The following is a 27,798-nucleotide window of genomic DNA, read 5'->3' as shown; positions in this document are numbered from 1 at the left end:
CTGAGTGAGGGAGTGAGAGGAGACTAGACTACAGGCTGAGTGAGGGAGTGAGAGGAGACTAGACTACAGGCTGAGTGAGGGAGTGAGAGGACACTAGACTACAGGCTGAGTGAGGGAGTGAGCGGAGACTAGACTACAGGCTGAGTGAGGGAGTGAGAGGAGACTAGACTGCAGGCTGAGGGTGCACCTCCTTTTGGTTTAGCCACAGTCCCCTCCTACTTTCCCCCGATATAGTACGTGTTTGGAGCGGCAGTGGAGTCAATAAGAGTGGACTCTTTAGAGCAGGCACTGCAGGGTCTCTCCTCCTCAGCCCTCACACTCACACACACTGACACATGGAGTACTACTGCACTCTGCTGCTTTGGACCTGCAGCCTGCTGCCAGGTGAGTGTGTGTGTGTGTGTGTGTGTGTGTGTGTGTGCGTGTGTGTGAGAGAGAGAGTGAGAGTGAGTGAGTGAGAAGGAGAGAGACAGAGAGTGGAGTGAGTGCATGTCTGTGTTTGTGTATGTGGCCAGTTCTGGTTGTGTATTTTTTACTGCTCTGAGTTGCTCTTTCCGGAAGGTCCCTGGAAAGACAGCTGGCATGAAACAAGAGAGAGAAAAGTCATATTTCAGGGAGGAAATAGAAGTTTGAGGAGTGTTTAGAACTCTTAAGTACAGCATTTAACAATGTTCTGACTGAGATTTTCTACCTCAGTTTTTGCCTGGGGTAAAGGATGTTGATTTGATCTGTGGTGTTAGTTCATCGTCACCTTCTCCAGTCTAGATGCTGAGCCAGGTTTTGGGTGGACCTGCCTCACTCTTACACTCTGTCTTCCATTCACAGTGCATGTGTTGTAGAACCAATGGTGATTATCTACTTCGTGTCAAGCACTCAGAATTTCCAGTGTCTGGAGGACTGTTGGTGTGCAGCCAGAATACTGGGTCAATTATCAGTGAAATTTCAATTGAGGAAGAACTAAGATGGCAGTTTCAGATTGTCCTGAGGCAAAGCAAAATAAAAGGTTGTTTCAATTAACCTGCTATCATGTGGAGAGTATCCTGCTGTCGATGATAAAGATAAATACTGGTGATGTGAGAGCCAAGCGTAAAAGTTAACCACAGTTTAGGCGATGAGGGCAGGTGTTTTGAATGTCTTTAAAGTCACACCAGAGACACTGATTTAAATGTAACCACATGCATTTTAGTGTTCTCTCATCAAGCTCCAACTCCTCCCCTCCATCACTCCAAACACATGGGCTGTTGTTTAGCAGTGTCACGCACTGTCTTTCATCGTTAGCTATCCTCACATAGCTGAGAAAAAGGAGTGTGGGCTAAAGTGTGGCATGCTCCTGCCAGGTTGTTGTTGCGGTCTTTGATTACAGTGGCAACATGCAGAGCTTAACCCATTTTCAGTGTATGTGTTTTGACTGGGTTTTGTTAGATAGCAGATGATTTAAGTGTGGAGGTCCAAATATTGGATGTCCAAATATTAGCTTGGTTCTTTCTTCCTTTTTCTGCTTTCTTCTTGGCCAAGTTACAGGCCTCTCTTTTTTTCTCTCTCTCTCTCTCTCTCTCTCTCTCTCTCTCTCTCGGTGGAGAGGGGAGACTGACCTTGTGCATATAAACCTCCAGTGAGGGAGAAGCTGGCTGACGGATAGAGAGCTGTTGTGTGGATAAAGCCTGATGTGCTGTGCAGAGGAGGATCTATAGTTCACAGGCCATGGGAGCCTGTGGTTAGCATCAATGGGTGAATTCCAGTTAGCAGCCTAGCTGTTCAAGCGCATGGGGAGCTGTCTGAACCACACTGTGGGCAAGCTTCTCTTACTGACCCAAGATGAGCCGCTCATGGTGAGCGTCACTCACTCACTTTCTGTTTCCATATTGAAACAGGATGGCTGCCAATCAGTTTTCTTTTCCCCTCTGAATTAAGCTTTGTTGAGAGACCCGTTCTCCCCATTTCACATTCAAGGGGAGTTGTCAGTGCTAAAGGAAGCCACACAGAGCATGCCGAACTACTGGAATATAATACTTATCTGGAAAGAAGTTCTGCATCACATCACAGTGTGACCTTAACTCCAAAGACCTCTGAGAGCATGTGGAGAATTCAGAGAACCAGACTGAACCGTCAAAACAAGCTTTCACTGACTCCTCTAGTCAGCAGTAAAATGTAATAAATGAAGGCGTTATACAACAAACTATTCCTCTCACAAAGTATTTACACTATGTGCTCTGATCAAGAATGTGATACATGACAGACGTGTCTGATTTCTGACCCTGACTGTGCTGCAATTCTCTGTGCTGTCTCCTCAGTGCACTGTGACTGCATGAGAACTGTCCAGATTTTCCAGACGTCTCATTCGGTTCATTCAGTCTCAGCTGTACCAATGGGCTTTTCTCTTCTGACGCAAGCAAAATTTCCTATGCCATCCACCCAAGATTTCCTGAGATCCTGGGTTAGCATAATTTGAAATGGCCTGTGGTTCACATCTGGCTGCAGACGCCACCATGCACCATGTGATTCACACATTTCTTTTCGGTCTCAGTTTCATGCCACCTCCACTACCAAGTTATTCGCTTGCGTTCTTGTGATGGCCTTTCCAGACAAAGGCACTGTGGGGCACCAGATGGGGAAAACTGATGGCAATCAGTGGAAGAACACCACGTTACAGGATGTCCATGCTCCGGTTCAAGTCCAAACAGCTGTCAGCCTGCTGCCTGTACAGTAGGGTTTACACGTGAGGCAGGGCTCCAGTAGTCACTTGTGAGCAGTGACTGACAGATGCATTTCCGGCATGTGGAGTTTATTAAAACTCAATCTGCTGGCCAATAAGCCTCGCCCCTGGGCATCATAAGCCTCGGCCGTGGGCATCAGCGCTGCTCATTAGCATGGGTGCCCCGTGGCACAGAAAAGCTAGTGAGGACAGAGGTGTGCTGACGGCCACAGATACTAGGTGCCCTCCCAGTTGGATACCCCTGCCTGGGCCCTGGGCACTGCCTGGCTTGGCCAAAGGTGGCTCAGAGTCAGGGATTACTGTGGTGGAGCCCCTGCAGCTTGGTGACAAGCCAAGAGTAGCGCAGGACCGGCCCGGACACCCTGCGCCGGCAACCGCTGGCTGGGCTGAGGTTTATTTATCTGGGCAGAAGAATCCATACACAGGAAACCCGGCATGACTCAGTCCGGCTTTAGGAGCTGCTGATATTACTGGGAATATTAAATCGCTCTGCCACGTTAGGGTTTTAAATGGAAACTGGAGCCATTCCATGCTTTTTTCTTTTTTTTTGTCTGCCTCCCTCGGTCTGAAATAAAGCAAATGTGTTCCGTGATGGTATCTGGAGCTGTTTGCTTTCTAAAACAAGCACAAAGACTTCAAAGGACTGGCTAGTGTGTCCTTTGTGTTTATATGTCCTTAAGATGCTGAAAACACATGTGGGAAAGATTTTAGAATTCACAGGAATAAAACGAAAACTATTTACCCTACCCTAGTTCATTATCACGTCAGTTTTCACTGCTTAATTGTGGATTTCAAATGTGTGAACAATCAACTATTTTGGATATTCAGTTTATGATTCTACATAAACATCCCCGTGGTGATTATTTACAAAAAAACATCAAAGGAGCTATACAAATGTGCACCATTCATGCCACAGGAAATGAACAAAGTGCAGAGTGTGTCAATATTTAGATGAATAGCCGCACATAGCTGCAGGCTTAAATGAATGTGGCTGGGTTAAGAATAATTAATCAAGAAAGATGCATCGGCCATGCCAATATATCCTGCAGTCCACCATCTGAAGTTGCTAATCATAGAATCACGTGTTGTACAGTTCAGAATTATGAGGGTTATTTCTAAGGAGGAGTCACTTCAATTGTTCTTTTAATGATGACATTACATATCAACAGTACCCTGGGGCCACTGAGTAATAACACAACAGCTTGGGGCAATTAACCTTCAGTTGTATTCAATCCATGACTCCAACATTAGATGGATAGATAGATAGATAGATAAATGTATATTTTATTAATCCCAAGGGAAATTTAGGTCATCCAGTAGCTTTTACACATATCCCCTTATACACCTCACTGACAAACGTACATACATAAATCACATATACATAGGGAGAGAAAAAAATGTGTTTACAGTTACAGGAATGGGTACAGAATGCAATAATTGTGAGACAGTGTCGGTGTCAAGGAGGAAAGTGTTCTTGTGCTGCTGGTGTGGATTGTGCAAAAAAATATAGTGGTCGTGTGCTTGTGTGGATGGATAGGGCAAGATAGTGTTCTTGTGCTTGTGTTAGTGTGTGTGTGTTTGGAAGCATGCTTATACAAAGTTCAAACATCTATAGTTAATAGTCACATTAACATTTTAAATACACAGTACAAACTCAAAAACCTGAAGTCAATAGGCAACACCTGTGTGTGTGTGTGTGTGTGTGTGTGCCTGCTGTCCACATGGCTGCCCTGTAACTAGACAATGATTAGTTTCTCCTCATGGAAATCCTGTCTTGACCTTATCTGTCACACACGCTCCCCACCTCCTGTGAGCCTCCCACCTCAGTGACTCGCCAGCTCTGACATGCTCTTCATAGAGTAGTCATAGTGCATCAGGGCTAAGAAAAAGAGATCAGACCATTTTCCACAGGGATTAACTGTTCTCTTTTCATAAGTAATGGCACTGGAGTGCCATGGTGATGTAGTATAGCCCTCCCTGAGCACACAGCAGCAACAAAATGAAGCAGACAAGAGACCCTGCTGGTCAAGCCATAGCAACTCCTATGCAGTCTTAAAACTTCATCATGGGCTTAGAGTGAAGCTTGACGCTGTGTGCATGAGGTTCTGAGAGAAATAAGCCCTGCTCTGTAGGCCTGGCGGGGGAGGGGTGATAATAAGGTGCTTGGTGAAGCCCCTCATACCAGCTCGTACGACAGGCTCTGAGGGCGATATGATGGTATCGCCTCTGGAAAATAACATTCCACCTCAGGCAAGCCAGGGAGGTCTGCATCTGATTAAGGTTGATTGCTTTTAAGCCTGTCGCTCAGCCTCTTTCATTACACAGTGTCATTACATTGCCCAGGGTGTTAAACCAGGGGCTGAGGCTAATTCAGGGGGAAAAAGAAACAGTTGGCCCTCATCCATTTCTGTGGTGTGTTGTTATAGCAACCGTTTTGTTGTTTCCCAGATTAATATTGTGTAAGCCGTAGTGGTAACCCTCGTCCCACAGTAGCTGGACATCAGTCATCTGCTAAACCTGAGCCAAAAGGCAGAGGAGATCATCGGACATGCTGTAGCCAGTGGGGAAGAGGATAAAGGAGCAGAGATGGATTGAAAGAAGCCAGTAGTTTGACAGGGTTTAACTTTTCCTCCCATCTTTGCCTGCCAAAAGGAAGATGTCTTTGTGCTTATCCGTCTCTTTTTTGCACACTTTCTATGCTGGAAATTATTTTAAAATCCCACATGATGTCATCATTATTATCATCATCACCATCAATAACGAAAACACTGGTTAGTGTGGTGACAAGGCATTTCAAAAAAGATTATCTTCTTCCATTGGTCTGGCCATTTGTTTTTTTGTAGGTTTTTTTGTATGAAATGCATTTTGATCAAAACCAGAGGATATGGCTTTCCCCATATGTTTCTCTCTGAGGGTCCAGAAGTTAAAAATGAGGCACTGAGAATCAAACAACTTCTGAAATCTAGCCTTTCATCAATTCCTGCTTTTAGGTCTCCATTTCCCTTCTCTTTTATTCTTCCTCTTCTTAATTTACCGAAATCTTGTTTGCCTGTGGGTGACGTGTGTCCTGCATTATGGTTAACACATGCTTTAATCAGGAGCTTACCACAGTGATTAACAACATTTTGGACCACTTTTACCAGATATAAACAGCTGTGGCTGGGAACGGGTCATGATTATTGATGTATCTCATTTCAGCACCTGTAGTAGATTTGTACTGGAAAGCCCACTCTTGGCATATTGCTGTCAAATCAAAACGATAGCTCTGTCTGTCTGAGGAGAAGTTCAAGACTGTCACGCTCCTCCCAGGCAACAGTTCAAGTCTGAGAAGAGGTAGTGTTCTTTTCTCTCAAGAACGTGGCTTGACTCATGAGCGCTGAGACCTCTGCACACTTGTATCATAAAGCGGGTTTATGTCTTCATCGGCACGCGCGCTCGCAGGGACATTTAAAGTCTGACATGGGCATTGCAAGCAACATGCTGCAACCAGTGAGTTATAGTAGCGCATATAATATGACTGTTGTTCTGACCTTCCTGCTCAACTTGGCAGACAGCGTCAGTCAGGCTTCTTGACAGACAACATGTTTGGACATGGCCCTCCTGGACCTCATTCTATCATGGCCCCAGGATTAGGACCTGTTTAGAGAGTGGAGGAGGGTCAGGAAGTACCAGGCGGGACCAGATAGGGGGAAATGGGGACGATAATCACTCAGGCGATTTGTCGAAAGACCTCCGTGGAAGTGTTTGTTTCTCTGCGAGACGCTCAGGGCCAGGTGGTGATTTTCTATGGTCCTTCCGTCCAGTTGTGTTCAGTGTGTGATGGGGCAGTGGTTCTGTCCTAAAATAAACACCTTCTCACGCAGATTCCTTAGCTCATTTACAGCACTGTGTGAAGATGGCATCCACCCATTTAATCCCATACCAGTTTCAGTCGCTCATCAAACGAAGGTTATCCTCGTCAATAACGGCCATTGTTGTCTCTTACTAAACCCCCTATCTCTGCCTTCAGACAGGCTGCGTAAAACTTTCCAGTTTAACCACCATGAAATCTTTCCACTTTGCTCCGGGTCATCAATGAAGTGCTGGCTTTTGGAGGCAGTCGTCATAGCCAGTAAATATATTGCGCTGTCCAAACATGCTGCTGACGGTCTGTGTTTGACTCTGTGTCTTATTCTAGGGCTCCTCGACTGCTTCAACATTGACACCAGGAACCACAAGATCATTAAGGGCTCCAAGCAGGCTCAGTTTGGGTACACTGTGCAGCAACATGTTGCAGGAGGACAAAAATGGTAAGCAGTTGCTCTACTTTCACTGACGCAATTGAGACTCTCAACTCTCTCTCAAGTCTTTGCTAATTTATTAACAAAGTTGTTCTGTCTTGAACACGGTCACCCCATTCAGACATGACAAGGTGACAGAGACTTTTCCACAGACTCTTATTTGAGTAAGTGGGTCTTAGTGGTCTGTTGTTAATAACCAGTTTCTTTAGGTCAGTCTGTGGTTCCACAAGCCCGTTTCCTATTTACATAGACATACCAGTGTTCATGGATGACACTCACTGTCAGATGTGGTGTCCTGATATCATCTTGAGGATATCTGGGTCTCCTGTGCAGTGGGAAGCTGCTTATGATGCACTTAAATCAGTTCTGAGAGGCTGGAAAGCCCTGGACATTTGTCATCTGTCATATTACCTCATAGCGCTCCTCACTGGCTGCTGCTGGCATGGTGACGATAGGGATTTGTCGCTGGCAACTTCAATGCTTCTGCTGGCCAGGGTACTCTGGAGCTCTGCCCAACTCCAGGTCTGTTCCTGCAGCTGTTTGTGTGTGTGTGTGTGTGTGTGTGTGTGTCTCTCTCTCTCTCTGTGTGTGTGAGTGCGAGTGTGAGTGTGTGTGTGTGTGTGTGTGTGTGTGTGTCACCAACCATTTCATGGTCCATCATCATCATGTACAACTCAATCATTCACTCACTTCTCACTCTAAGCCATATTCTTTGGTTCTTTCAATTCACTGCTGACAAAGCTGCTTACAGTTGCATTGTGGTCAAGAAAATAGAGTAAATAACTTGGAGTTATAGCAGGGCCCCAGAGAGTTGTGCAAACTTTCATTCTAAACCCAAGTTTACTTGCTACCTGGAATATATGTATGTGTTTAAACATGTTGACATAAGTCCCTATAAGATCCTTAACGATTATCTGTTAGTTTTAATGATAGTGAAATGTGTATTTTAATAAGGATTTTCAATGTTGTTTATTAAACATGGCTTATGTATGTATGTTGGCATAACCGACAAGTTTTATTATTTTGAAAAAGACAGTCAAAATTCCTAACTTTTTTGTTTAGTTTTTGTTTCAGTTTGGCTTTACCCATGTTCAGAGATATTAATAAACATTTTCTCAGCGCAATTCCTGCCAAACAGCCCCCCTCTATGTCCTTCTGTATTCCAGGAACATCTGGAAGTAATCTGTCAGCCAGAGGAAATTTTTCAAGTGTGTGTGTGTGTGTGTGAGAGTGTGTCTCTCCTTTGCCTCAGTCCTCACCAAATATCCGAAAAACATCAGCTTTATTTGTGTCTCCCTCTATGAAAACTGTCCTGGATGCTTCGCAGATTTTCACCACGTAGTCACAGGACACACACAAAGAGTCTGTGACAGTCTGGCCAACAGAGTCCTTGTTCATCAGTCACTTGAACAACCCAGACAGAGTAACACAGGCCCAAGCTGAGTGGTCTGCAGCCATAGTCCCCTACTCCTTTCCTGCTCATTTCAATGCACTGGTGTTGAGGGAGTGAAAGGGAAGATGTGTGTTGGAGGTAGTGTGTGGGGAGCTCCAGCCCCATGGTAGGAGAAGAAATAATTTATTTCTGCTCATGGCAGCACACTCAGCTCAGTATGTGGATAGGTGTGTGTGTGTGTGTGTTGCTTCTCAGCTTGTATAGCTCTGCGTGTCATTTAATGTATGTGTGTGTACTACTTGCCAACGCCAATATGAGTACACCTATATATCTTTCGGTTTGTGTGTGTGTTCGTGCTCACATATTTCATAATTGTGCACATGAATGAACTGTATGCTGGTTTTGGTTAGACCATTTTATTGCACTTGGCTGAGAATGGTGGTTCAGGGAGTCACTTTTAGTAATTTGTCTGTGTTTTCACTGTCTTTTTAATGTGGGAAGTGTCTTTGGATGACACAGAGAGGTCAGACTCACTCTCAGAAGTGTGTCAAGTTTTGTATCCATCATAGCCAAGGTCTACAGTCTACAGGACAGTCCACAGGGCTGTGTTGACCCAATCCTTTCCCGGGTACATTTGATATATTTGTTCTGACCATTTAGGAATACCACTCTGGCCATTTAGACTGTTTTGTCTCATTTAAAAGTCTTGAAAGCTCTGCCAGGGCAATGGGGTCACCAGGTTCCATAGAGAGGAAAAAAGCAGTAATGGTTTCGAGACGTGCACGGCGCTGCGTCTGCGGTCTCCGTTTCAAACAGCGATTGCCAAATGAGGATGGAGATCGAAATGCGTAAGAGGTTTATTTGAGTTGTGGCGTAGGTAAAAGTCAATATTGACCCACTTACCCGGTGCAGCTTCGTTCTTTCTCGACCCCCACAGGAGACCCTTCAGGCCTGCCTGCCGTGCGAACAGGCCGGGGCGATGAGTACATTTCAGAGGCGCTGCCTGTGAGGATTTAATGGTGGCAGAGTAAGGAAGGGTGGGGGTTGGCAACAAGAGTCATCTGTGGGTTTGTGAGGCCAAGGAGCCCCTGGACCTGAAGGGAGTTTGCCGGCGTTCTCTCTGTCTCTTTTTGTTTCTGGCTGGTTTCTGCTTGTGTCGGGATGTGGAAATGCAACATGGTCTATTTCAGGTCCAGCGTGACGGGCCAGCACGATGAGCTCACTCCAGAAACGTTCCAAATTTAGTCATGCTCAATGTGTTTCACCTACATCAGCAGATTTCTTGTAGCGCTTGCCTCTATGTTAATATTCTAATTCTTCAAATTATTCTATATTAATATTAAATATTATAATAAATATTAAAATACCATACTATGATTTGGATCAGACTGTAAATGACTGAAAAAAGCTTGTTAAATTGTAGTTGTAATATCTTCCCACAAAAATGATGCTGCCGGAATGTCCTACTTGTGCTAGTTCCCCCTCATCCGCTCATGTTTTCACTTTTGCTGGCCTTGCTGTTCATCCATCTGAGCTCACTAAGGTCCCCCACATATCAGACACTGAAACCTGAACGGTGGCCTCACCCCTGTGATGTTGAAAGCAGGCCCCTGTTAACACAGCCACCATTGTGTAATAGTCTGGCTCATTTTTGGCTGTTTTTCAGAATGAGAGTTTTTATTTTTCTTGAGTGATGAATGTGTTGGTTATCCCAGGAATCTAGTGGTCTGATGGTGGGCAACAGGGTTTGGTCTTCACTCAACCCTTTGAAGTGGGGAATTGCTCTCCTGTGGCTAACAGTATGTCCACTGGTGCCCTGTCACCTTTGGCCTGGGAATAAGAGATGGGTGGTGCATCTGTTTTTAAACTCAGAAACAGCTTTCTCTTTTGTGTTGCATTTCTAACGTCTCACTCACATGCGATTGTCTTTGAGCTGTTTGTTTTTATGCTAGAAGGGATTTTTGACCTTGCCAAGAACTATGACTCTGGGTTTGTAGGTAGGGTTAAGAACTTAAATCAGGGTGATTACTGCCACATCCCACTGGAATTTATGCCTGAGCAGTCATCACATGGAATCTCACAAAGAGTCTGCTTTAGTGTTGCCCCAGCATGGTATTTGGATAGGAATTGGATCTTGGTTCATAGCGGCTTGAAAAAGACATAAGTCTTTTATGACTGCAGTTTCTATACAGGAATGGAACCACAGCTGAGTTTGGTTAGGTCTTTCTGGAGTAGCATTACAAAATGTATTTGTGATAGGATTTTTTACTCGGCACATTGTCTCAGGCAGTATATCAACCCAGTTGATGATGCTCTTTTGACTTCAGTGGGACAATGGTGTATCGTATGTGGGCAGAGATCAGGTCACAGAGGGTATTCTTCACAGGGCTTGTGGTTAGTGCGACGCTCTAATTTAGCACTATACTGCCAGGAGAGAAACGTTGATGTAACTATTCTGAGAATGTGCAATTGTGCAGAGTATTGTGCAGAACTGGCAGGGCACTCTAGCCGTCACACGTAAGAGAAGCCCCAAATCTTTTTCTTGGGTGGCCACATAATACAGCACAACACACGGTGCGAGCCAAACTGAGATGGTGGTCCTTCAGGGACCCTTTGGTCCACATCTCTAACACACTACATCATGTTTGTTTTCATAAGGTGCCACTGTGCCTCTCCAACTGAGACCTGACCTGTGCTTGGTCATGAGTGCCTGAATGCCTGAAACCATGGGGTGCCTCTGAATTGCTCCATCAGGGTTCTAAAATGCTGCTGTATGTCAAGTGGCAACCGGGTGTAATTAAACGTACCATTGCAATGAGAGGGTATATACACATGCAGTAAAAACAAAAGGAACGAGATTACCAGGGAATATTGAGTCGAGTAAAACAAACTAGTCAGTTTCTTTCTTTTGGTGATCATACCGTTTTTCAGGATGTTGTATACCCTAAGGAGCTTACTCTTTGCAATGTGTGGTCTCTGGAATGTGGTCAAAGTTCTATTTGTACCTGGAATGAGATGAATTACTTCCATTAAAGCTTCATCCCTGCACGTTGAATGCTTAGCTGGTGCTTTGTGTAGTAGCTGAAGCCTCTTTTCATCCAAATGCGAAAAACATCAGCGCATTAATGGCTACAGCTTTCTGAATACTTTTCCTCAAACCCAGGGCTAGAATACCAAAGTGCAGTGGGATAACTGGTTAGTGCCTTGTATAAGTAAGGGTATTTAATTCAGTGCTGTCCGCAATTATTCTACACGGGCTAATACTTGACCGTAATGAGTCTGACGTTGATTGTTTTAGCAGCTCCTCATGCAGCCGCTTTGGAATATCCTGTGGATGTCCAAAGCAATAATAGTCCCTTTTTCTCTCAGATAACAGTGTCCTTAGTTGAACTTCCCTTCCCAGACTACCAGACACTTCAATAACCTCGGTAATGATCACAATATTAATGGAAATAAAAATATTGGCACTGTAAGAGCTGCGGAAAGTAAAAAAGATTCTAAGAAACACTTTCGGTGCCTTGGCCTGGCAAGTGTAGGAGGAACCAACGGCATCCATGTCTATACATTGGCTTCACAAGTACACTGGCAATTATATAGTGTACTAACTTGGAAATGTTTGGCATGTTGCTACATTGGAGGAGTGTCCTGCATCTTAAGAATAGGCTATATGGATATACATCTGACTTATATACACTTGATGCTGTTATGAACATTTCTGAGACTTGATAAAAACCCAGATTTGACTGTATTGCTGTTAGTGAATTAAAATAAGACATGATTTTCGTGTCAGAACTGGGTGAAGAGATTCAGTGTTCTGTTGGTGGAAGTCTGTTTCTGCTATTAAAGGGTGTCAAGTATCACTCCTCCGTGCCTCACCAGTCCCAGTGAATGAATTGTTCCTGTGTAGTCTATTAACCTCTGACATCTGGCATGGGCAGTGCGTTTACTTGTTGGCTTGTGTGAGCAGCACGCAATTGCAATTTTAGCCCTTATTTGGCTCTTCTGTTTGGCTGATGCTTGGTTTAAGTGTCCCACAGCGCATGCGTAAAAGCTGAATCATCATGTTATTTGGATGCTGATTAAATGGACAGTGGTCAGTCTGATACTTTGTGGCGGTGTGTGGTCTCTACTCCAACCATGTATACAATGTCTGTTACAGTGGCAGCATGAGGTGAAGTTTGTAATAGATTTATAAGACTATATATATTTGAAGACTGTACCCTGGAGCTGACTATACACATACTTTATATAGCCTAATACAATGCATGGACTTATTCCTAGATATTTTTTCCGTTAATTGAAATCACTAAACAATTACTCCTTCAGTGCTGTTGATTTATGTTTAATACCTCACAGCAGAGATAACAAAGTGATGACAAAATTGTGGTATTTGCAGTATGCATGCATGGTATTAGGTAACCCACTAATATGTATGAGAGTATTCTGACCCGGCATGATGACTAAACCTGATGTGCAAAAGAATTCCCTGATGCCCAATGCACCACATAACTGTCAAGAATCCTCTTCGTTGACCTTCTATGACTGGTGAAACTTCTCTTCTTTGGGCATTTAAATGTGTGGGTCAAATCCAGCCTCCTATTTGGCCCATGTGGACTGCAGCTTCAACCCTCGTAGCCTCATGTCCAATCAGGAGCCTCTGTCCCTCTCTGTTCACCACAGCTGGGTATATTGTGTGTTTATGTGCACACCAGTCTGGGTCAATGGTGATACTAAACAGCCTCAGCCATGACCCTGTAGGTCGCAGACATGCTCCATTAAGAACTTGCTAACTCTTCAAATGCCTACAGAGCTCCCTACTGCTACCTGTTCTGTTTCTGTGCCACTCGGTTCATACATCCCTCTAATAAGCATCCAGCAGTGCATGACCTTCCATCTCATTTATGGTTATTTCGTTGTTATGTGCATACTTCCTCTCTCGATCTGTCACTAGGTTTCTGTCTGTTTATTGAGTTCTTCAATGTTGTTTTCTTTCTAGGTTATTAGTTGGTGCTCCATTAGACCATAATGGCCCTCATCAGACAGGAGATGTTTACAAGTGTCCATTGAGCAAAAGATCCAATGGCAGCTGTACCAAGCTCAACCTAGGTATTGTATCCTAAAAGGCATTTCTTTTCCATACCATTACTAATTAGTGAATTTGAAACTTTAAAAATGTTTAATTATAATTTAATGAAAATAGAGGGAATACGCATATTGTAAGATAAATTGTTTACAAAAAAATGTCAACAACACATGAGCTTCATTGCTTTTGTTATACTTGCAATCGAACATCAAAGATTCCACCTATTCACAGTTTACAGTCCGATATCCGCACTTTGCCAGGTGTCACACGTGTAGAACATATGCACTGTATGCAGAGACAGGAATGCATTTGTTTGAGACATTTATCAAGTGCATGAAGCCTAAACAGTCTGGTTTGGCATGAAAGACCTATCCAGCCCATCTCTGTCAGAATTTGACAGGACATAAGAGGGGGGCTGGTTTTAAGTGTTCAGAATTTTTGTTTGCCTCTCACAGTGTCTCAGCTGTGCTTGTACATTGAAGGAATGTATTGTTGTGTATTTTACTGTCCCTTGCTGTTTAAGGAAGGATATCTTTGACTAATGTGTCTGAACGGAAAGACAAGATGAGGCTGGGAATGACACTTGCTTCCAATCCCAAAGACAACAGTTTTGTGGTGAGTACAGCGTTTTCCTACATCTCTACAACCCTATCACCATAGTTTACTGACATAACACCATAGCATGTAACACTACTTGAAGTAGGCTGGAACGTGAAAACAAGCAGAATGAAGAAAACTACTTACTGTATGTAAATCTTAGTGTGCTGCTGTTTTGTTAAGTGTGTTAATAAACTAAAACAAGGTTACCACTGGAGGTTTTGGCCATGACATCAATTTAAAAATCTCGAATCACTGCATCTGTTTGCGACAAATGTTCTGGTCAGCTTGAGATCAATTCTTCCTTGGAAGACTGTACAGTACTCGTCTGGGAATTCCCCGCCCCCTTCACTGCATTTGCTCAGTTAGTCAGGCAAACTACTCAATGGCGGTCCACTTCAGTCACGTAATTGGACACTCCTTTAACCAATCAGACCTTAGATACTATACAACGATCGGTAATAAAGCAAACACACATTTTTTTCTGTATGAATTGTTCCAGGGCAAGTTTCTGTTCTGTTTTCAAAGAAAACTTGCTTTTGAAATCATCCAAGACAGCCGCGAGAGCAGTATCGAAGTTTTGCTGTGCTCCGGCGGCCTCCATGTCCAATGTTTTCCAACTCTCTTTGCGGTCGATTTTGTTACGTAGTCGTGGTTAGTTTAAATCCGCCAATGGCGCACCAGGTAGCCAATAGCCAGTTTGTGATTGGCTCCAAGGATCATTACAATGCTGAACTAAGTTGGTACAGCCGCCTTTCCAGACTGACTCTAAAGGCAAAATAAAATTTGCCGGAAGAAGAGGGGCGGGACTTCCCAGACAAGTACAGTACGTTCCTGGTAGTTAGAATGACTAACTGGGAATACAGTCAAAACATAATAAGAAGAACGAAACAGGGGGTTTTAGCTCAAACTGGTCATTCTTGAGGCAGTGTGCTAATACTGGCTAGTGCCACTGGGGTGAACTTCAGAGTGTGTTCCGTGATCATTCAATGCCTCTGTGACCAGTCATTTCTAGAGTGCCACTAGGAGGCGCTCCAGAATCTGGCGCTCCATTATCAGGATGTGATATCATTTTTAATAATCTTTTTTTCTAGAGCCAAAGAAAACTTCCACATCCCCCCACCCCTTTTAACAGTGCAATGTATGTAGTATCTGTGCTTTTAAATATATGTTGCATTGTTATCTTTTCACAGCATTTATTATTCTCTAGAGGGGTCTTTGTCAAGGCAAAAAGACCCATGTATATCTTCATTTAAGCATTTGGTCAAGCTGACAGGCTCAACTACACTTGCCAGTAATTACAGGATAGCCAAACATGCTGCAATGGAAGCTTAAGTAGATTGTGTGGTAGGCTAGCTGATTTAGACTAGCTTCTACATCAAGGTAACAAATAAAATAGACCTTTACCAAAAAATGACAGTTAAAGGTTGGTTAACTTTCTGGAATGAAGTAGAGTTAATATTTTTTTTCAAATGTTTTTATTTTTCAACATTGCAATGTAGTCTATCTATGTTATCAATTATATGTTGCATTGACATTGAATTGTCTTTCTAAAGTATTGTCACATAATTTATTCTTCTGAACAAAACTTAGTTGTTCTGTGTGCCAGGGCCCCCAGCAGTTAGTGCAAGGTGCCGGAGGCATTAATGCGTCACAGAACACATTGACTGGACACGGAACAGTTTCTAGAGCTCCCTTTAGTGCTACTTGCGGGTATTGGCACATGGCCCCAAAACTGTCCAGTTTGAGCTTCAACTGCTTCTGAAATATAATCAATACATCTTAGAGGGCTGTTCTGGGGACATCATAGATCTTTAAAGTCATTTCCAATCAGACGATAACTAAATTTGTAGCATGAACACAAATGACACATTTGATAGTGACTGACCCTGTGAACCCTGCATCTGAGCCTACTGTACAATATCTAATGGCCATAACTATAAGATGGTATTATTTTATCTTCTTGTTGAGAGCTTAAGAGCACTGAATACATCTTTTCCTTTCAGAAAACATTATCCATCTGCCACCACATACTTTTTACATCATGGTCAATAGATTAACAGCAACTCTGAACAGTGTAAATTGTCATTTTTGACTTATTTTGTGTAATGTTTTTAATGGTACAGTACAGTACAGTTACTTCCTGTTTTATCTTACATTTCTATCAATTTGTTGGTATATAGTATACTTTTAGTAACTGAATCTACACTGATTGATGTAGCTGGTGTACACAGAAGCGTGTCAGTGTGCAAAAGTACCATGCCATTATGCAGGGGTTTGACCTTGTTGACCTCTGTGTGTCAGGCCTGCGGTCCTCTGTGGGCCCATGAGTGCGGCAGCTCTTACTACAGCACTGGAATCTGCTCAAGAGTGAACGCCAGCTTTAAGTTCTCTCGGGCTGTTGCCCCTGCCTTCCAAAGTAAGACCAAGACAAAATTGTTGTTTGACTTTGAGGATCCAAATGATGTGCTGCATTGTATTAACTGACTGTTAATTGTAGTTTTGAACTACTACAATTACATACTTCGTATAGCCTATATGAAGGCTATATTAATTGTAGTTTTGAACTTTTTAACATGGCAAGGCTATTTGACTCAAAAAGACACCTTGTCTCTCAAAGGGTGTGAAACTTACATGGACATTGTGATTGTTCTGGATGGGTCCAATTCCATCTACCCCTGGTATGAGGTTCAGGATTTCCTCATAAATATTCTGCAAAAATTCTACATTGGACCAGGACAGATTCAGGTAGGCCATAATTCATGAAACACACAGAAACTGGTGTGGAGTTTAAAACCTCTTTCCCCAGTTCTCTAAATCATGCAGCCTTTAGAAAAATGACTTGTGACTGTTTCACTAAACCGATGGAACCCTGTCCAGGTTGGTGTGGTGCAGTATGGTGAGAAAGTTGTCCACGAGTTCAGCTTGAGTGACTTCCGCTCGGTGGAGGATGTGGTGAGGGCAGCCCGAATGATCCAGCAGCGTGGTGGTGAGGAGACTAACACTGCCCTGGGCATCAACGAAGCACGGTACGACCAATCCTCTTCATCCTCTGCACCTGCAGCTCAGATAATGCCAGATAACAGCTTGAGTCTTGAGTTAGAAAAACGGAGAGTGTATCTCCAAGGGAGCATAATCTGCTTCTTAATGTTTATGTTCACGTAAATTTTAGTTGATGGTTGTTGTTGTTGGATGAATAAAAAACTGCTCACTGAAAAGTAAGATTCATGTGGTGCTTTCGGTTTTCTGGGGCTCTCATGCATTCCACTGCATCTTTTCCACTCCCGCAGAACACAAGCATTTAAGAAGGGCGGCCGGCGCGGTGCAAAGAAGGTGATGATTGTGATCACAGATGGAGAGTCTCATGACAGCCCAGACTTGAAGCAGGTTATTGAGGACAGCGAGAAGGATGGCATAACCCGCTACGCCATTGCTGTGAGTCTCATTGCCTCTTCCCCCTTGTGAACGACGCTTCGTGCCAGTGGTCAAATAAGGTTTGCCAAAAAAGGGAAAAGACATTTATAAATGTGAGTTGGAAACTTAATGGACGAGTGGCACATTTTTCACGCAGCCAAAGCGCTCACTGTGCTTTCATTTCCTCCTCTATTCATGTGGTCCAAAGTGTGATTGACCTCTATGGGAACAAATAGTTTTGGAGGCCTGTTCGGCTGTACTGTGCTCTCTGAGATTAAGGTGATGAGGTGGCCCATTTGGAACTGGCCATGGCTACATGGGCAGGGAGGCTTTGAGGTCACAGTGCCGCTGACTTCATTGGAAATTTCTCATAGTCATGACAAGTGCCTGATCCACGTCTAACATTTAGCCGTCCTAAAGAGTTCCAATTTATAACTGTTGGTAAGTGTGGGCTGTAGAAGAAGGGTGCAGGGCAAATGAGTCACTGTTACCAAAGATAACTAGCCGCTGTGTCTATCCAGGTCCTTGGTTACTACAATCGTCGTGGAATCAATCCTGAGGCCTTCCTAAGCGAGATTAAATACATTGCGAGTGACCCAGATGATGGGCACTTCTTCAATGTGACGGATGAAGCAGCTCTGAAGGATATTGTGGATGCCCTGGGAGACCGGATCTTCAGCTTGGAAGGTGCAGGATTGAAACTACAAAGGCCTGCTGCAGCACATGTTCTACACTGTAAAACCGCAAACTATGAACTCTTTATATTGTGCAATCATGTAAATCTCACTGAAGCCAATCTTTAATGCTTTCACAGTTCTTTTTAAACAAGCTGATAATCCTGTGCTATAATTCACTGTTCTCCATCACTGTACTGAATTGAACCGCAGCCCCGCGAAAATGCTTTCAAGAATGCCTTTGCCCTCCACTTTGTCTGCAGGAACTAGTGAGAATGGAACAACATTTGCCCTCCAGATGTCCCAGGCAGGCTTTTCCGCGCACATTGTCGAGGTGAGTGTCATTTAGCTTGACTTCTTTTGTTCTCTGCGTACTGTGAACGCTTTTCGTCTCTTCTGGCCCTCCCATGTGGCTCCAGGCATTCGGGTCATTATGATTTAGGGCTCCATCTGTAGCATCCCCCCAAAACGTGAATGAGACACTCTTTACCTCCTGGGACGAATATTGTGAGGAGTCGTGGAAAGACGATTCCCCCCGCCTCTCTTGGAGTTTTGTTTGCTGTGCAGTGATATCATGGGGAATGTTGGCTTTGGGTTTGACACAGCTGGATAGTCGTCCCTGGCAGTCTAGCCAAATCTCGTTTCCAACTGTACCTGTAGATCTCACAGTCTGCCTCTCAGATCCAGTTGCACTGATGTAATGCCTTTGATTTCCCTGCCCAGTTTCACTATCTGAGTACAACCTGTTCGGAGTATCACATATTACAGTTCTTTCTAAAAAAAGAGGGGGAAAATTGTAGATGGTCGGGTTGATGACTGGAAATTTCATCCTGGAATACTGCATGCCTGGGATAGTACTTAATCAACAAAGCCAACCTGAGTGTTGAAAGCAGGATCACTTTTTGGAAAGTATTTGAGAGCTTTAAGGAAAAACCATCCCATAAGCACAGATGGTTTAGCTGGAGGCAGCATTTGCCAATTTGAAATACTGCTAGTGTCACACAAATTCAGATGTTCCAATTCCCTTAGAAGTTTTATATTTTATTTGCTGTCTTCATATTTAGTTGGTCCCGTTCATTCACTTTAATGACAAGGGAATGTATTCTGTTCAGGATTTATGTGTATGAGGTGTTTAAGCACTGCCACATTGGTGTAGGTCTCTAGGTTTAGCTATATAAGTGTAACTGGTCAAAAGCGGCCGAGATCTCATTTCTAATGACATTAATTTGAAACATTTACTGAAAAACTGTGTTTGTCCAGGCTTATGTACCAAGCCCTAGAAACAGAAACACTTCACTTAAACCCAGTACTCAGAAAGCCTAATAAACACATTCCTAAAAGGTTATGAAGTATTCATAAGGCCTCATAATAATTGACATAAGTCTACATCACTATTTATACATAGTAGTGACTGCACTCATGAAGTGTTACAATGTTATTCTATAAGCCCTTACAGCTTGAAGTATCGAAACGTGTAATAAAGCTTCTTTTCCCTCTTGGTAATGACACCTTTGCCTTATGTCAAATGATGTTAATTCACCAAATGTTTTTATGAAGCCCCATACATGCATTTTAAGTGACCCCATACAAGCCTTCATAATAATAGTTGTGTAGGGCTGGTACTACAGCATAATAATACTAAAATGTGCGAAGTCGCATCGATTTATAAATAGTTACGCTTACGTCAGTCGCTATGATGCATTATGAATACTTTATAAATATTTATGGTTTATAATTCTTTATTGATACTGGGTTGAAGTAAATTGTTACCCTAGAAACATTGCTATGTGTTGTTTTGAAGATTGTTTTGTAGTGTTGTTTTGAAGATGTTTTTTAACTGGCTATGCTCATCTGAAATGGGAGAGTTGATATATGTGAACGACCCAGTAAAGGATAGAGTACAGGCATAATTCTAGACAAACTGAAGAATTTGGGTCGCTAGTACTGTGCTGCTTGAGGTCAGTTACCATAGAAACCATGCACAACCAAACAAATACACATTTCCCTTGGAGGGAAGTTCATTTCTACAGTATTTTCCTAAGCTGTAGTGGATCAGTCATTCTTGTATTGTTTTGTAGCCATTTCCAAGGGATTCAAAAGCTGTTTGGCAAATTTCTATTTGTAGCGGTCACTGGAAAATGTGCTGCTGTCTGAAGTTAACATGTTTCTGACAGACCCACTGACGTTGGTAATACATCAGGCAGAAATACATCAGGCAGAAATATTATCCGCAGCATCTGTGTAAATTATTGGATAATCAGGTGCTTTAAAAAGAGTATTTTACTAAGGAAAGAGCTGTCAAGATGCTAATAAATATTTATGATCTTTTAGTTCTCTTTGTGAAACATATAAACTGTCATAGCCAAATTCAAAACTGCAATACGTTATAGTTAACAGTTATAGTTAATGTATTTTGCAGACCGAAAGCTGTCCTGCTACACAGTGCACAGCAAAATAGTAAATAGTCCAATTAATTAATTAACTTAATTTGAGGGCCACTTCAGTCTCACTAATTAGTGAGGAAATGAGCCCCAGCTCTGGTCTTGGTTGTAACAGGTGGTTCATGTCCAGGCCTGGGTGAGTCCTTGAGGCAGCCCACTTCAGACAAAGCACCGGAAATTTCTCAAGTCTCATGTTTAGAAAGTTTCTCCAAATTCATTTCTGGAGAAGAAATGACAAAAGATAAATAAACTTTCGACTTTGGATATATTTTTCTATCCGTTCTACATGTCACCTCCTTTCGTGGCAGGATGGAATCTTGGTTGGTGCACCGGGTGCCTATGACTGGAATGGGGCAGTTTTGAAGGAAACCCGCCATGGAAAAGTGATCCCCCCAAAGTCTTCATACTCCAAAGAGTTTCCAGAGGAACTGAAAAATCACGGTGCATATCTAGGTAAGAAACTGACTGCTTGTCCTCTGCCATGAAATATCAGGGTGTGAGCAGGGAAACCAATGGAAGGGAAGCATAGGGTCCTGAATAGGAAGCTAGGTTCAAAGGGCCGCCAGACCTCATTACCAACTGCTTATCAAGCAACACTCTATTATTCTCTTTCTCTCTCTGTTGTTCTCTCCTCTCTCCTTCTCTCTCCAACTGGAGGACCATGTGGCAAGCGCATTGAAGCCTTGTGGTTTAGCGCCACCACTACTGCGGCCCTGTCCATAAACCGCTCTACTGGTTTTCCTCACATCCCGCTCCGGTTTTCTGGTTTTCCCATTTCCCATCAGGCCCTGATTATGGAAGCCATTCCAGACTCATTATGGAACAGGGCAAAGGCATGAATCTGGTTGTGCTCACTAAAGAGCGCCGGGACTATGCCAACCTGAGACTGACTGATTATAGCCCAGCAATCACAGATGTGCTCCAGCTTTTTTTACCATTTAGGGCTGTGGGTGCTGTATTTTGCTACAGACAGCTACTATTTCCTTACCCCATATGAGTAACTAATTGCTTGCCTGACGTCATTTTTAACTGTGTAGACACAAATCCTTTGCATGCATCAGCCTCAAGATCTGTGCCCTCAGCAGAAAGTTTACCGGTGTGTATTGGTGTGGCAGGTGTCAGTTGCACAGTAACCAAAAATGTTATCTGCAATGTCAAATCCCTTATGAAGGATATGGTTACAAATTATATGGTCATAAAGTAAATACTATCTGCATGAACTGTGAGTAATGCTCTTCACCATGCTGACAGGTTACACGGTGACCTCAGTGGTGTCTGCCAGAAATGGTCAGCTGTATGTGGCCGGAGCCCCGCGGTTCAACCACACTGGCAAGGTCATCGTGTTCACGCTGAGAAATGACGGCAACCTAACTATCTTACACTCACTTAAGGGACAACAGGTAGAGAATTTCATTCCCTTTCACACAAACATGCGCACACACACAAAAAAACACAGGCTTTGGTTTTACTGAATTCCCAGTTCACCTTCATCATCATAAGCATATAGGTGAAATAGAAAGTACTGATGCCAGTTTAAAGAGCTTTGAAAATGAGTATCTTTGAGTCCCAAAAGCAGCCTAACTATGGGAAAACTGTGATGAAAGTGTGAAAATCAGTGTACCTCTTGCAGATTTTTCAGTGAGATGCAGTGAGGTGAACCTCTTGCAGATTCCCCCCCCTCTTATCCAAACAGCTAGTGGGACACCATGACAGTCTAGACCGCACGCCTACAGAAAATGGCTGACATCGCCAGGACAGCTCATGTGTTTGCCATCTTAGTCACTAATTTAAAACAGAGTGCTTAAATTGCCCTGTGCCCTGCTCCCTCAATGAGGAGAAAGAAGGAAAAGAATCAAACAACTATTTTACACCACAGACAACAACAACAGCAACAGCTGGAGGACAGACTTTGCATTCTTTAGAGGAGTGATCACTGTGTTATGCTTTACAGTTGTTTAACCTTGGCAAAATGTCAGAGGAGGGGGATATGGGAAGTGCACCTGGCCAATGATGACAGGAAGGGTTATACTGCCTCAACACAAATGACTGGATCTATGCTGCCTTGTCTCTTTGTGCACGTGGGAGGATGTGATGTTTCTGCCGCTGATTTGTTTTACAGATAGGTTCCTACTACGGCAGTGAGATCGCCCCCGTGGACATTGATGGAGATGGTGTCACAGACAACCTCCTGGTGGCAGCTCCCATGTTCTTCAGTGGAGGCTGGGAGAGGGGCAAAGTGTACATCTACCGGGTGACAGAGCAGGTCAGTAGATGTGTTGCGTGACCGTTGCTTTTTGGTGGAGCTCCAACACTGGGGACCACCCTCGGCTCAACACCTCATCACCAACAACTTTTCTAAAACCCCATTCTGTCCAAACCCCCTCACTGTCATTATCTCTGTCAAAGTTTTTATGAAGTCTCAATCCCATTTCCTGTGCTCACATTCCTTCTTAATTAAACTCTCTCTCTCTCTCTGTCTCTTTCTCTCTCTCTGAATGTTTGTCTAAATCCATCTGTCCATTGTCCCTCCCCTTACTGCCTCTACTTTGTCTGAGAAGGTCTCACTGTATTCATACATTATACAGGCATATTAACCAGATGCTTCATGTTATCGGTTGATAATATACTGTATGTTCTTGACAGCTGATTCACATCACCAAGACAGGTTTTAAAAAAAAGTTTGAACAATTTCCTTTACCCGTTGCTTTAAAACTGTAACTGAACTGACTACAGTGCATAACTGTACACACTGATTAATCCAACCTGTTCCAAGTGTGAGACACAGGGCACCTGCCGTCACACAAATGAGAAAACGGCTGGCCTTCATTAATGGCAAGTGCACGGTGAACCCAGCAGGAAAACATTTACCCCTTCAAACATAATTACCTGCTGCTTGTGGATGAAAGCTCCTAATAGGTGGAAATTGCTGGAGAGAAAATTCTAAAAAGTTCTGGTCATTAGGAGGCAGTGCAGGCAACCAGGCCTCTCTCCAGCAGGTTTTATAAAGCATTTCCCCAACAGCCTCCCAGCTAACTTCGAAGCCCCATGGAAATAGAGAGATCAATCAGATATTCCCTTTAAAGCTAAACTCAATCTCCCCCTCTGTCCAGACTTTACACCTTGTGAATAAGAAGGGCTGTGTGGGACTGCCAGTTGGCTGTAATGGGTCAGTCTATGAATGGCCATCCGCAAGGCTCAGCAGTACCCCATGTGTTTTAAATAAACCTCTGAGACTGCACGGGTCCTCCCTGTGCTTGTTATCTAGTAGGCCCCAGGCTCTGCATCTGTGTGAAGTGTGGTGGAATACAATAACCCTCCCTTTCACTCATTCAGTCCTTGAGGAACGACTGAAAAAACAAGTGATCTCATTTTGTTTTGCCTGTCCACCACAGTATATGAAAAACAAAGATGGAGACTGAAATGAGTGGAGATGATGTGTGTGGCTAACTCAACGTTTTTCATACTGGGCTGATGCACTGAAAGCTTAAGAAATACACCTTTTCCTAAAACACTCCAGGAATTGAGGTTAATTATCTTTCAAGTCACAAATGCTTTCCAGCTTGCTTCAGGTTATTGTTAGTTATCTGATCACACAATCTCTGAGGGGGCATTCAGAAGCCGTAACTATTTCTTTGACCATAAGTACTTGTGAGGCCTCATGTATGCTTTCTTGTCTTCAGGGCATAAGTTTGCCTTACACAAACAATGGAATTTGAGAATGAGGTTTTGGCTGATTGAAGTTGATTGAATTGAAGTTAATGCTGTGGGTTTTGCCTTTCATTCTGTATTTGTCCTTGTTGGTTCTGTGTTCATATTTCTGAATAAATTTCATGTAATTGAAACAACAAACAAAGCCACCCGAGAAAGAGCGAAAGAGAGAGAGAGAGAGAGAGAGCGAGTGAGAGAAAGAGAAAGAGCGAGAAAGAGAGAAACGAGTTAAGTAAGCAACAATTGATGTTCCCACATGTCTAACATAAATAGAGGTCTGTCCATTCCTCACAGAGTAGGATATTGGATTTTGGAGATTTGTCATGGGTTACTCAAGAGATGTTCTCAGCAGACTCTGGCAACCTATGTGTTCTTGTGTACATACGTGGCATTATTGTTCATTTGGCACACTGAGTTCCTGTGTACCGGTATCTCCCAATCAACCCTGGGATTTTCCTCTCACCCTACCAGAGCCGTTTTGTACTGGAGGGCGCTCTGGAGGTCCAGGACCAGGGACAGAATGCCCGCTTTGGTTCAGCTCTGGCCCCTGTACCAGACCTCAATGGTGACACCTACAACGACGTGGTGATTGGAGCACCACTTGAGGAGAATCACCGTGGTGCCATTTACATATTTTACAGTCAACGCAACAGGATACTTCGCAAATATAAACAGGTGAAGCCTGTTTTAGAGCTATGACTGTAGCACATACTTGTGTTTACGTATTTAGCCTTTTATCCAAAGTGACTAACAGAACATAGTTTTAAAACTTTGACAATAATAAAATGAATGCATAATATGCTCTTATTACTTCAAAGCTTATGATACAACACTACTATTTGAAGTTACTTCCAATGACTGCCTCCTAGGTTTGTTTTATTGCCTTACTTTTTGAACTTAATTCCCTTACCCTCAGAGAATTGGTGCAGCACAACTAGCTAACGGCCTTCAGTACTTTGGACTTAGCATCCATGGAAAGATGGACATTAATGGAGATGGGCTTGTGGATTTATCAGTAGGCTCTCTTGGTGCAGCAGTGCTTCTGTGGTAAGAAGAGAACTGAACATTTTACCACATTTCCCGAAATATTCAATTTCACAAAATCATCTAGCCAATGAGGTAGTCAAATAGCTCTGTAATCACCCAGTAACTGACATCTAAAAAGCCTTTACCCAAGTATCTCTCTCTCTTGTTGCATGAACTATCAATTCACATTAAAATTATACCTGCACTTGTGTTTTACCTTTCAGTGTGAAAATGACATTTGAAACAATATTATAATTAAAATCTTATTTATGAGAGAGAAATGGTCATGGTATACAGCGTATGAATCTAACACCTACATACATGTGGAGTGCAGGTCCCGTAGTGTTGTCCGTATCCATACTACAGTGAGATTTGAACCCAGCAAAGTAAACATCTTCAACAAGGACTGTCGAAGGGGTGGCAAGGACGTGACATGTATGTCAGCTATCGTATGTCTAAACGTCACGGCTCGCACCTCCATACGACCAACACAGGAAGTCGGTGAGTCTTGAGTGGTTTACCCGTGCATTACCCTACAGATCTGTTTTGAACAGTAAGGGGGCTGCTAGAGAAATGCTAGACACACAGAACTCTGGAGTGACTACAGTGTTGTTGAAAGGGTCAGTGAAGCATTCAAAGTTCTGTCTAAGTCTGAGGGGAATTTCTTTTTATAGCAATTCCTTTCTTCTGTGAAAACCATTCCAATACAAATGCCTTATGACAGTGGTGGACGAAGTAAACCAATTGTGTACTTGAGTAAAAGTACAGTTACATTGCATTGAATATTACTCAAGTAAAAGTAAAAGTATTCACCTCATTTTTTTACTTGAGTAGAAGTACAAAAGTATCTGCCTTCAAAAATACTTAAGTATTAAAAGTAAAAGTATTTTTTTTTTTTTTAAACTGTCACATCAAAACCCCTACTTGAACTGTGAACAATGCTTTACATTTGCCTAATCAAACCCAAAATACTCAAAACTATATTATCTTTAATTATCTCCCTCTGGAACAAAATACTGTTTTCTGATTGGCTAATGGGGTGTACATTAAGTTCGTATAACCGGACACCTTGGATGTAGTCCCAGTAGAAACGTTAAATCGCCGTTCCATATCAATGCTCTTGAATGGTTACCATTGACAACCAACGTAACGTTTATTTTTTGACAGCTAGGAAAATTTGAACCAAGATGGCGGCGTGTTGGGACAAGTTAGTGGGCAATGTTTTATGTCAATTAAGCTATCTACACGACTTTTTATATGTCTAAATTGACTCGGTTAGTTGTTTATGTTCTACACGAATGTTGCAGAGTATTGTAATTCTTAATTCGAATATTATTTGTAGGCGGCTGTTAGCGCTTAGAAAAAAACCCATTGAAACAGATGGTAGCTCACACGGCTAACTAGCCGGCTCGATTGTGAGCCTTCGACCAAAATTACTAAACTTGACCTCCCTGTTGCTCTGTCCAACTTCACCATCAACGGAAACGTGGAGTTCAACTGTAAATAGTAAAACCTTATGAACAATACCTGTGTCCGTGTGTCCGTTTACTTTACAGAGGTGAGCTCATGAGTGTCACTTTGCAGCAACGCCCGGGGAAACTAAAGGTCCAGTTCCACGCACTACTTTCTCACTACTTTCTCTAACAGGAGCACTAGGCTTCTAATCAAGAATTCATCAAGTTATTTTGCATATTACATTTCCTAAAGATAAAGGAAATTCTAAATAATAATAAAAACATTTTTGGATGTTGTAAACGGGAGATAAGCGGGATAACGGCCTCCGAGCTGTCCAGTTCTACGAAGTTAATGGACTTCTGCGGAGCAACACCACTCCGCTCCGCGTCATGGTGTTCTTTGCCCCGCAGCGTCCATTAACTTCGTAGAACTGGACAGCTCGTCGGCCGTTATCCCTGATATCCCTTGATATCCCTATGATGCATGTTGAATCACTTAACCAGAGACCCAAAGAATATGAATAATGTTGGTCACGCCATATACTTGCGTGTATGCTAGACTACAACACCATTGCCACGTCAGGGGCCTGCTGGATGTCAGCCTTTGGTAAACTATCAAAGCTAGGAGCGAGTTATCCACACCACCTCCGCCAGCCACTGGTCCCCAAGGACAGGTCTGGTTTCCAGCCGGTTGAGAGCAGCAGGGGCAGCCCACCCGCAAGCAGACGCTAGGCCTCTGATCGCATAATTTATTTTCAAAGATTGTCCTTAGGCACTAAGGTTTCCCCCTGTGAGTATGGGGGGGGGGGGCAGAAGGGTGGTGTGAGTGTTTCAGGTTAAATCCTCATGACCTGCCAAATATTCATCTGAGCCCACATTTCATACATGCAGGGTAGTTGAAGAGTCACTGAGAGACATCTTGTCCTGGTTTGACAGGAACGCCCCATAAGGAGGCTAGTGAAATCAGGGGATTGAGACACTGGGCCAGCAAACAATGGAATATTTCTGTTTGTTC

The 27,798-nt window shown here is 43.2% G+C and overlaps 1 protein-coding gene across 1 annotated transcript in view; it reads left to right on the top strand.

The window, feature by feature from the left end:
- The first annotated feature begins 251 nt into the window (after positions 1-251).
- The window catches only part of itga11a (integrin, alpha 11a), a 35,017-nt gene continuing 7,470 nt past the window's right edge, over positions 252-27,798 (top strand). Inside the window, exons 1-16 of the mRNA XM_080844099.1 lie at positions 252-384; positions 6,891-7,002; positions 13,383-13,492; positions 13,993-14,084; positions 16,371-16,485; positions 16,687-16,814; positions 16,947-17,095; positions 17,357-17,501; positions 18,002-18,167; positions 18,418-18,488; positions 20,904-21,048; positions 21,847-21,995; positions 22,715-22,858; positions 24,775-24,978; positions 25,220-25,350; positions 25,664-25,830. Coding sequence (XP_080700225.1) covers positions 336-384; positions 6,891-7,002; positions 13,383-13,492; positions 13,993-14,084; positions 16,371-16,485; positions 16,687-16,814; positions 16,947-17,095; positions 17,357-17,501; positions 18,002-18,167; positions 18,418-18,488; positions 20,904-21,048; positions 21,847-21,995; positions 22,715-22,858; positions 24,775-24,978; positions 25,220-25,350; positions 25,664-25,830 — 2,077 coding nt within the window. The 5' untranslated portion in view covers positions 252-335. The remainder of the gene's footprint in view (positions 385-6,890; positions 7,003-13,382; positions 13,493-13,992; positions 14,085-16,370; positions 16,486-16,686; positions 16,815-16,946; positions 17,096-17,356; positions 17,502-18,001; positions 18,168-18,417; positions 18,489-20,903; positions 21,049-21,846; positions 21,996-22,714; positions 22,859-24,774; positions 24,979-25,219; positions 25,351-25,663; positions 25,831-27,798) is intronic.

The sequence above is a fragment of the Sprattus sprattus genome (assembly GCF_963457725.1).
Source record: "Sprattus sprattus genome assembly, chromosome: 8".
Classification (NCBI taxonomy): Eukaryota; Metazoa; Chordata; class Actinopteri; order Clupeiformes; family Clupeidae; genus Sprattus; species Sprattus sprattus.
Note: the sequence above shows the minus strand (reverse complement) of the source record. Positions and strands in the feature narration are given on the sequence as shown.